This window comes from Myodes glareolus, chromosome 5 (assembly GCF_982192425.1).
Source record: "Myodes glareolus chromosome 5, mMyoGla1.1, whole genome shotgun sequence".
Classification (NCBI taxonomy): Eukaryota; Metazoa; Chordata; class Mammalia; order Rodentia; family Cricetidae; genus Myodes; species Myodes glareolus.
This window is the reverse complement of record NC_142030.1, coordinates 13,316,878-13,328,438: the sequence shown is the minus strand read 5'-3', so window position 1 is coordinate 13,328,438 and position 11,561 is coordinate 13,316,878. Positions and strand designations below refer to the sequence as shown.

Here is an 11,561-nt window from a genome sequence, read left to right as displayed (position 1 = left end):
ATTTAAAGTTAATTTCTTGGCAATAGCCTTTAATCTGCAAATTATATGAACAAAAATGAACTGTGCTGTGTAAGAGATGAAATATATTATGTTCTAGAACAAAAAATGGAGTAAAACATTTTTCACCATCTTGATTATAAAAGACACTGTGTCAAGGTGTGCTGAGAAAATGTAAGATATAAGGACACACAACACTTACTTCAAAATAAAAGGCAGAGCGATCATTACATATTCCCTTTGTGAAATCTTAAAGAACAGCGGCATGATGTGTAAACTGTAAACAGTGAAGCCTTGGGCTTCATTAGGTGCTAATTTTACACCCAGTATCACTTGGTTTAGAATTAACACATTACTTCAGAAGGTCATCTAAGTGTCACAAACAAGAAACGTGTATATACTGAAATTTTATTTCAATCGCACAAATGAAGTTAGCGTGTAGGAAATTTAAATGAAACAGGTATGGTAAAAACAGCAGAGAACTGAAAAACCTAAACAGGAAACACACCTGCAGCATGAGGATTCAACATTCATCAATGTTTCATCTTTAGTTCTGATTGACATATTATGTCTGTAAGTCTTTAGACAGACTTTGAGATCATGACGACTATTCTTCAGAGATTTCAGCACCAGCACTAAGGTTTGTACATTCAGTTAGTTCGCTATCCACTTGCTAGCCATTCACAAAGTGTGTTGTAAGGAGTTGTCGCAGGTCAGATCACAGTGTTGAGGAGAGCAGTGCCTTCCTGTAGTTAGAAAGGGTCCCTAAACTGTACTCAGCTGAAGACATTCAACACACAAAAGCAAAACCCATCATCATGATATGCTTCCAAGGAACGGTTTCGGGAAAATAACCTAAGCTTCTGTTTCCCATTTTAATCACTGAAATCTCTAACAATGACAAGACTGTCATGTATTGACAGTGAACGCATAGAATAGTCCAATTAAGCTTCTAAGAAGGAATACATTTAGCCATGTGGGATAATGCAATATTATGAAGGATATAGCATGAGTCAACACTGGTTCTTTTTTTTTTATCATCTTACACAGACATTGTGTTAAATATTAGACCAAGGCACAAAACGTTTAGTGCATAAACCAGTTTCTTTTAGGACTTAGCATTTGCCTTTAGTACTCTGTCTCACTTTGGACCACTTATATCCAGTACTCTACCTACTATAGACTATTTCACTGCAGCAACAAAATCAAAAGTGATTTTTGATCAGATCTGTAAGGGATGTACACATTTAATTATTAAAGTAGCTGCATAATCCAAGTTCAACAGTAAAATGAAACGCCTATTTCTTGTAGAGAACAACTTATAAGCTTGCCGCATCATTAATGCCTTTACTATTACTGCATGACAATAATGGGTAGAAAAAGAGCTGTGTATTTGAACTATGATAGCTCATCCCTCACAGTTTAATCTAAAAATGAAGTTTCTACAGAAACAAACTCTTAAAAAGGAAAAAAAAAATTCCTTGTTTGACTTCTCTGTAGTGACTGAGAACTGTAGGGTGTAGAAAACCACACTATCACCAAGCTTTGTTTTAAAACTGAGAAGTCTGAAATCTACAAAGCAAATGAAAGTGGGTTATTTCTTCCATTTTCTATTTTAGTAAAAGATTCCAAAGCAAGTATGGCACATTAATAACTCAAGCATAAATTGTGATGGAGAGCCTGGAGAAGTTTTGATTTCCTAGATTTTCCAAAAAGAAGCTAACATTACAACAAATAGGATTTCTCCCTTATTTTAACCTTGCCAATTATATCATAAAGGGGTAGAACACATCTCCATCACATGCGCTCACGCTCTCTCTCTCTCTCTCTCTCTCTCACTCACTCACACACACACACACCCTCAGGGCCTAATAGCATCAGACCCTTCTTACCACCTAAGTCTCATTTCAGTTTTACTTAAAGAAAACCGCAGAATTCCCCATTGTTTTCCCGTTACCTGGTGATTTCTGTGACCCTAATTGCTGCCATCATTGATATTTCCTGTATTTTAGCACAGCAAAGGTCAAGAGCAGCTTCAAAGTCAGGAGCGTGTACCCAAACACCTGCAGCACTGCAGGGACCTAGTGACAGCAACTGCCAAATTCAGAGATCAAACTTTTGAGTTCCACAGCGAGACATAACTCACGTGAAGCTCAGAATCATGCTTCAGACCATTGAAATTGCTGGTTAAAATACAAACAGCTGAAGACATGACGTAAAAGATTAAGTACTTGTTTTTGTTAACATGTTTATCGATTAAAGTCACAAGGTGTTTCTCATTATAATTCATGCAGATTATTGAGAAAAAAAGATAGTGCAGAATTAACTTTAAATAAAAAATTATTCCTCCCCGTCCTCCCACTTCCCTATATTCTACAAAATATTTTCCCTGGGACTAGGCCTTGAAAAGGCCACTACATATTAGTGTGACATGCATTATTGTCTGTAATTAAAAAAGCTAACTTTATGGTGATTGTAATTATATTATAAAAATGTCCGCATGCATAAGTCTAAAAAAGGTTGAAAACCTACAGTAAATCTATAATAGAATGTTTTACATTTGACCACTGTTTGTTATATATAAGTCATAGATTTGGTAAAGCATTGTAACAATTTAGGAAGGCATCTAAATCTTTAAATTCTGGACGGATTTTGTTTTAAACTACAAAACTGCATGAAGGCTAACCCGAAAGACTTCCTATCATTCTAAAATTCCTCAAGTGGGACTAAACATTGTAGGACCTTTCTGATAAATACCACCCTTTGAAAGCACAAACAATTCCATATGTTTTATGATCTTAACTCTTCACGGAATATCAAATATGATAGGAAGACAAACCTGAGAGAAACGTTTACAATGCAACAGCAGAACTTGCTAAATTAAATGCTTCATCAGCGCCTTCTTAAAAACCCCCTAAGCCTTTCTCTTCTTTATTAGAGCAATGGATTGTGGAAAACGTGCAGTTTCATCTAGCCATGAAAATACTTCTTGCCTGACGGGTTTAGTACTGCTTGGGAACTCAAACTCAATTCTTCATCCTGCAGTAAAGGTCAGGACAGAGCAGCACGCTGGGAGGGCGCAGCTGATTCAGAGCTGCTGCGTCTGAAGGTTTTCAGAGGTTGGCGCGTTTTCCCCTCCTGACTGTGTATCCAGTTTCTTCTCACAGCTTAAAAATCGTAGGGGGTGTTAACAGTTGTTTGTAGGAAGTTTTGTTTTTCTCCAGATTCAGTCCTGTCTCTCCTCAGTTTGCTTCTCTATGCAGTGTTCGACTTGCTCAGTTCCTGCCTGATTGCTGTAACGAAAGGAATGGTTTTCAAAGTCAACGCACAAGGAAAGAGATACAGATGATGATTTATCCCTGAGAAGTCTGTTTAAACTGTCATAAAAAGATACAAAATTTAAATCTTCATTGCATACATGTTTAATACCACAAAGATTTGAATCACATGTGATTATATTTACTAGGCCCCTCCCTTGTATACAGAAGACAATGAGTAATATTTTAGTGAGAAATCTGCCTGACTAGTTTCCACCAAATACTACACTTGACACTTAGAAATCCTGTTTATCTCTGTGAGTTCAAGACCAGCTAGTTAGTTCCAGGACAGGCTCCAAAGCTACACAGAGAAATCCTGTCTCGGGGTGGGGTGGGGGATCCTGTTTATCTTCATTTTGTTTATCTTCATTTTTACAAATAACTCCCATTCTAGAAGGACCGCAGCTTCCCAACCTCGGTCATGGTTAGCCCCTCTGTGGAGCCAGGTACTCACCATCAATAAGCTCTTCCTTCAGCTTTGTCAGTTCTTTTCTCATTTCATCTAAAATGTCCTGAAGTACCAAGAGAAAACACCAGGAAGCAAACAGATGAAATGACATCTAAGAAGTTTCTTGTTCAGATCAAAACTTAAAACATCATGAAATATATTTAGGTTAAGTTCTTTTGTGTACATGTGGGACCAGAGGACAGTCTTGGGTATTACTCTACAAGGACAAGCTGTCATCCGTCTGTGCCCCTGTGATGACCACACTCCCAACACCCATAAGAATCTCTTCACAGCCTGGAACTCACCAAGTAGGTCAGGCTAGTTGAGGATACTGCACACCAACGTGTGCAGCTTGTTCACATGTGTCCAGGGATCAAACCCTTGTACTTACTTACAAGGGAGCACTTGTTTCCAGGGTCCCTCCACCCCATGACTTCTGATTCTAGTTTCAATTCTATTTCTTAGAAGACTAGCCTTAATAAATTCTGCTTAAATATTTCTTCCTTATAATATGAAATGGAAAGACTAGAACTCAAACAGCCAGTTATGTCATTCAGAGAAGTATAATTCAGATAGCTGTGAGACCCAATCCTCTGGCACCATTGAGGTAGTTTCGAGGAAGATGTTACTGGACAATTAGCTCTACGCAGATTTGTCAACATATATGAAGTATGGCAATCTGTTAGGAACCACCAGAGCTGCCAAGTCCTATTTCAAGGACCTAACAAAGGAGGCACCAGTCACACATAGCTGCTGAGTTCCAAACATGAAGTTATTCTAAAGAGATGGACTGTAAATGTAAACCAAGCATCAGATCTCAGACTTAATATTATTAAGAAAATAATGCGGGGGCTGGCTCTTGCAGAAGACTCAGGTTTGGTTCCAGCGCACATGGCTGTTCACAACCCATTGTAACTCTAGTTCTAAAGGAGCTGATACCCCCCCCCCATTCTGGCCTCTGAGATTGGAAATAATTCATTAAATAAAATATTTAACCAAACACTCCATTAAAACGTCAAAACACTGTGCACATATTGAATTTATTTTTAATACATTTAGGTTAAGTAAAATATTTGTTATTTTTATTTAAACTGATTTTTTTTAAAAAAAAATTTCCATGTATGAGTATTTTGCCTGCATGTATTTGTGCCACATGCGTGCCTGATGTCTGAACAGGCCGAAAGAGGGCATCAGGTCCTCTGTACCTGTATGATTTTAAGAGAATATGTGGGTATTCAGAAGGGGATCTGGGTCTTCTGCAATAGTAGCAAACACTCCTGTCTACTAAGCCGTCTTTCTACCATCACCTCTTCTCTGTTTATGTGGCTAGTATTTCATGTGCGAGTGTGGATGTACTTATGTTATGGATGTACACATATATTTAAATGATGGTCTGTGCCTCCATCAAGAATTGTATATTCCAGCCAGGCGGTGGTAGAAGAAGATGCCTTTAATCCCAGCACTCAGGAGGCAGACGCAGGCAATCTCTGTGAGTCTGAGGCCAGCCTGGTCTACAGAGCGAGTTCTATGACAGAATCCAAAGCTACAGAGAAAGTATGTCTTAAAAACTGGAGAAAAGAAAAAAAAATGTACATTTGGGTTGGAGAGATAGCTCGATGGCTAAGAGCACTGGCTGCTATTCAAGAGGTTCAGGTTCAATTCCCAGCACCCACACGGCAGCTCACAGCTGTCTGTAACTCCTGTTCTAGGACATCTGATGCCCTCATACAGACATATCTGCAGGCAAAACACCAATGTACTTAAAAAAAAAAGTACATTCAAAGTTAAAGAACAATAAAAAGAACCAAAATTTTCATAGGTGAAAAGCAGCAGCTATTTTTGGAAGGAATTGATTCCTCTTAAATTATGTGAGTGTTAATCTGTACACTTCAGAAATTTTTAAATTATCTCTTAAAGTTCATTAAAGAAAAAGCTTTTCACGTACAAATGAAGTTGATGACTATCAACTTGTTAAAATTCCTTTATTTTTGCACCAATCTATGTTTATAAATCACTTCAAATAAAACTGATGGGAGTCAAAAGCTGGAGATTTGCTTTTGCCAAACTGCTTCTTAGAAATCCTAAGTATGCTCCAACGCTACAGAGAAACCCTGTCTCGAAAAAAGAAAAAAAGAAATCCTAAGTATGCAAGAGTGTCCATTTCCCATACATTCTTGCCAAAATCAAATTTGTTCAGATTTGTTTGCTTTATTTTTGCTAATATTAAGAAAAAGGTGGAAGCCCACTGTTACTGTCCTTGCATCTAAGCTTTAAACTACACAACCACGCCACGTCCTCTTCACTGCTGCTAGAACTTAAAGGGAACTCACTTAACCAGAAGAGAGTTGAGATGCACAATAAAGGATAAATATGGTCACTTTAATCTGTCTAAAATATTTGCAACTGTGTGATCTTTTGGAGTATTCCCATGTATACAATGTATGTGTGCAAGGTCCTCTGTCCCCTTTTAAAAAAGAAAGGTTAAAGGAAGCACACTGAGTACCAACCTGCTTCAGTCTGTCATAGTCGAGTCCTTCTGTCTGGACTCCATTGGCACTGGGCTGTGACGAAGGTGTAGATTTGGGTCTGTACAAAAGAAATTTCCAGTACAGATAAATTATATTTATAACATTTAATGAGTTTGCAAGTAACTGTAAAATTGTCACCTCAATGCCAGATTTAATTTCATAAACACATTTTATTAAAAAAATCAATTGTCAAAATTGTAGGACTGATTAGAACAGGAAGTAGAAAAGCGTGACAATATGGTGAGGCTCCTTTAAGAGAAGAGAAGATAGCACTCCCTTGGACCAGGTGACACTTGGCATGCTGACCATGGACATAACAAAGTGGCCAGTTGAAACTCCCAAGGCTTATATAACACAGTCATTTTTGGTGCTTTTGAAACTTTATATTATGTATTAAATATCAAGCAAATCAATAAAGGGAAAGCTTTAATACCTTAAATATTTTATCACAGATCAGTTTATAAGTTCTGAGCCTCAGTTTATAGAAAAAAATAGTTTAGTAAGCCTAATTTCTTTGTTTATTTGCTTCCTTTTAAAGCGTTGAAATAAAAATGTTGAAAAATGACTATTAGGTTAGAAGCATACTCTCATATTCAATTGGCACTATGTTGCCATAAAGTCCATAAATTTACTTTGTTTTGAAAAGAAAACAGAAAAATAAAAACTGGGAAATTCTAAGACAGAAGCTCTCAATTACAACCGCACCTTCAAAAGTTTAGCTTTTATTCGATTTTTAGACAGTAAAATGTCCTATGGAATAGGCATATTTCAAACATAAGTTTCAACATAAAATAAATCAGTCATGGCTCCCTCTCCAATCCTGGAAACAAAGAGAAATTCCTCAGGGGGAACCTGGAGTTTCAGTTGTTCACGTCTTCGGTTTCTCGTTTAGAACAGTAACCATTCCACAGACCATTAGTGAATCTCATTATTTCAATTTTACAGAGTACCAGGATTAGCAAATTATCTGAATAAAGATCCAACACACATAATTTACTATAAAGTTATATTTCATAATTCTTAAGATGTAACACTTCAAATCCAAAGGCATTTTTATGGAGATGAAATACTTAATTTGCTTTAATATCAAAACATAAAAAGCTTAAGTTTCATGAAACAAAACCAAGACACCCAAGTTTAGCTTATTGGGCATCTGCTTAAAGAGTAACTTGCAGAAACTTCGTTTACTAAGTACTGCAGATATATACAAAGAACTGCTTCTCCTCTCATAAAGACACATCTTTCTTTGTTGAAGACCCTACTCAATTCTAAAGTCTTAAGATCTAAAGCCCATAGCAAAATATCCAGTGTTCTGTGTACAGTCAAGTATAGTATATACTCTTATGGGTTGGTACACTGCATTTTATACAACCAGGTTATTTATCACTGCCTTCCAGAACTAAATTATTAATTAATTTGCTCTCTTTCTCATTTAAGAAGGTCAATTAGTAAATTTCTCCTAAGATTTATAATGTCTATTTCTGAAATTCCAACAGGTACAATATCTACATAATTGAGAAATATGCTATAGTATATAAACACATCTGCATTTGTTAAACAGTTTAAAGTGTTAATTAATAAACAACTGTGCAAACATGCAACTTTAAAATAATTTAATTCATGCTAACATGCAATCCATCACCACCACTACCACCACCACCACCGCCACCACGAGAATTAACTCAAGGGGGGAACTTTTCATACTGAAGGAAAGGAGTAATCACCACTTCTTTTGTTTTGAAGGAACATTACCCTGGCCCTAGGTGTAGGAGCAGGAAGGTGACTTAGAGGACTTTGTTATAGGCACTGATTTTCTCTGTTCTAGGAGATTTTCCTAATAAACTTTTTGTTGAGAACAGTTAGCCTACCTCAAAGAAAGAAATAAAAAGGCTGGACTGTAATATGAATGCTTATGGAAAAATTAAGTTGACAAAATAAATATGCCAAATATTTTGCTTTCCAGTGGCATAAAAGCAATTTTAGCAAATAAGAATTTGACCAGAGTCAAATCACAGAACTACTAACGGACAGATATCCTCTTTATGCATTACTTAATCCATATGTTCAGTAGACCTGATGCACATTTTAAAAAATGGCTATATGTAATATTAATGTATTTCTTTTCTTTTGAGATAGGCTCTTTGTAGCCCTGCAAGTCCTGGGAACTCTCTAACGTCAGTAATCTCAATCTTTCTAAAGATGCAACCCTTTAACACAGTTCCTCATGCTGTGGTGACCTCCAACCATAAAATTAATTTCATTGTTTCTTTATAACTATAACTTTGCTGTTATGAATTATACTGTAAATACATGATATGCAAGATATCTGATCTATGACCCCTGTGTAAGGGTTGTTTGACCCCCAGAGGGGTGGTGAAACACAGGTTGAGAAACACTGCTCTATGTAGATCAGGATGGCTTCAAACAAAGATCTTCCTGTCTCTGTCTCCAGAGTTCTGGGATTAGAGGTATATATGCCACTGTACCTGGCATATATTAACATTTATGGAAAGTATTTCTTTTCTCCCCCCCCCCTTTCGTTTTTCAAGACAGTGTTTCTCTGTGAGACAGTCCAAACTGTCCTGGAGGTCGCTTTGTTGACCAGGCTGGCCTTGAACTTAAGTGACCCACCTGCCTCTGCCTCCCAAGTGTTGGGATTAAAGGCATGCACTACCATGCCCAGCTATTATTGTACTTCTAATAAAATGCATATATTTCAGTTGTTTGTTTATGTATTCATCCATTTATCTGAGGCAAGGATACCCTTGCCTCATAGCTCTGCTTCAGTATCCCAAGTGCCAAGATTACAGGCATATTAATACCATGCCCTTCTTTGTATCTGTTGCTTTTAAATTATGGGATTTATTATAACTTATAATAAAACATGAGGATTTATTAGCTATTTAAATATGTATTTTTCCTTAACTATAGGAGAATGTTCCTAAATGCCTATATAGCAACTATACGGCAATATTTAACTTTCTTTTCTATCATATTCTACAAATTGCTAAAAAAGCATCTACAGACTTTTAAAATTGTTGCCTGTTTTCAATTAAGAAATAGACTGAAACTGCCCTACACTGGCCTTCCCTTTGGGAGGTGGTGGAGGGTAGTGCTTTAGACCAGACTTGAAGACTGAACCATTCATTTCATGTGCTAAGGACATGATCACTGAGCCCAGTTCCCAGATTTGTATGTTTAATATTATAAGGATTGGGTTTTTGGTTGTTCTTGTTTGTTTGTTTGTTTGCAATCCAAAAGCAATGTGCTCAGGAAGCTGGGTGTCAGACCATTAAAGGTGCTTGCTTCACTGCACTGACGAGCAGCTTCATCTATGGCTACAATACCACCCTGCGTTCTAGCCAAACCAGCACAGGCCTTTCAATTCCATTCTCTAAAGCCTTCTCATAAAATCATGAAGAAAACAAGTCTTTAAAAAAACCGCTCAAGCTGCCAACACCATAAGATGATCTGACTTTTCATTTTATCAATTGTATATGTCTAAATTAAACCACTGAGTGGTAGCAGGGTTCTACTTTAAATGTTCAAACTATAGTAAAGTCTCCCTTGTGGTGATTACCAATCCAGGTAGAAAAAGCTCAGCCCTACCCTGGACGTGTTATTGAAAAGTCTGAAATCACAAAGTCACAGCAGGATGATACCTGTGTAATGAATCATAGGACCTGTTGTCAAAAACAATCTGATTTTTCCTTGGAGAATCCCGTCTATGAAGGGGAAAAACCATTTAAAGGTATACAGTAGAACTTCAAAAGATAACTCCCACGATACTACTGATTTACAGGCTTTTAGTTATAGCAAGCAAAACAAAAATAAATTATCCTTAAAGGTGTTAATTATCCTTAAAATATCTACTGTGCCAAATTTAGAAGGATACTTTGATACTAATTTACATGACACAAAGGCTACTTTTGTAGGCTGCAGCTATCTATTTCCCAAGGATTAACACATAAGCAAAGACAGCTCTATTCGGTGAGTATCAAAGCAATAAACTAAAAAATACCTGTAGCTTAATGTATGCAAAACTAACTATTCCTGGGCATGCACAGAGCATTTTCACCATCAAATACAAACCCAGTAGATTTTCAATGAAAATCATGACATTTCAATATTAGTGATCATTCATCTCAGTGTATTCTTACCACGACACTCTTGCCTACAGCTAACACACAACAATAAGTCAATACTGTTTATAGACAATATCTTTCCTTTCTTTGTCTTTGAAGACAGGATTTCATGTAGGCCAGGCTGGCCTCAAATTTAAGTAGATAAGGATGATCTTGACCTTTCTTCTGTCTCATCCCCAATCCCTGAGCCTCAGTACTGGTATTATAGGCATATGCTACCACATCTAAATTATATAATTTTTGAATTACATGCAAATGGGTCTTTTGCCTATACATATGTCTACATGTGAATACAGTGCCTTCACAAGCCAGAAAACAGCACTGGATTCCCAGGAATCTACCATGTGGGTGCCAGGACTTGAACCTGGGTTCACTAGAGCAACCACTGAGTCACTTCTCCAGGCCACAATTAGAAGTTTTGAAGAGATACAGCAAATTGGTACTGTATTTTAAAAACTATATAGAGACTGAAGGGACATTATTGGTCAATGCTACATCAGATTTCCATTACCGGTCAATGTTTAATTGCTATGGGGGCATAATTCTATTTTGGATATGTGGAGATGTCCTGGGTTTTTTGGGAGACTTTCAAAGTATTTAGGTTAAAACATCACTTACTTGCAAATTTCTTTCAAACTATTAAGAGGAAAAAATATGTATGCATAAGACATAAGACATGTAACTGTTAAGTTTGGGTGATAGTTTCATTTTAATATTTGCTACACTGTTTTCTTTTCATTTGAATTGGAAAAAAAACAAGTTAAAAGGATAAAACTATCCTAAATAATAAATCTGATTAACAAACATGTCAGCAAAATTTATCTGATAATCAGGAGTAGCAAAAATATAAATTTAGTGGTTGTTCAATATATGCATCATAGGAACCTTTATGTTTTCCTTTGTACATCCAAAAGTTTTCTATGATAAAAATGTATTAGCTTCTTTTTAGACAAGCATGTAATATAAATCTTAGAAAAAAATCAATACCTGGAGATGACAGGTGACTTACTGCCATTCATTGTGTTTGTTCTTTCCCAAGGCTTTCTAGCTGGTTCTTCAAAAATAACAAACAAGTGTTATTAAACGAATACATCTCAGATCCTTCTAGAATCATTGCAAAACAAGA

At 36.6% G+C, this 11,561-nt stretch overlaps 1 protein-coding gene across 7 annotated transcripts in view; it reads right to left on the bottom strand.

The window, feature by feature from the left end:
- Positions 1–389: 389 nt before the first annotated feature.
- The window catches only part of Enah (ENAH actin regulator), a 103,335-nt gene continuing 92,163 nt past the window's right edge, over positions 390–11,561 (bottom strand). For 4 of the 7 annotated variants that reach the window (XM_085687608.2, XM_085687606.2, XM_085687605.2 and 1 more), the window contains 5 exons: positions 11,423–11,489; positions 9,953–10,015; positions 6,270–6,348; positions 3,769–3,826; positions 390–3,290 (listed from right to left, as the gene is read on the bottom strand). In XM_085687608.2, coding sequence (XP_085543734.2) covers positions 3,253–3,290; positions 3,769–3,826; positions 6,270–6,348; positions 9,953–10,015; positions 11,423–11,489 — 305 coding nt within the window. In that variant the 3' untranslated portion in view covers positions 390–3,252. The remainder of the gene's footprint in view (positions 3,291–3,768; positions 3,827–6,269; positions 6,349–9,952; positions 10,016–11,422; positions 11,490–11,561) is intronic. The other 3 variants (XM_087906062.1, XM_087906063.1, XM_087906064.1) reach the window with 1 other exon arrangement.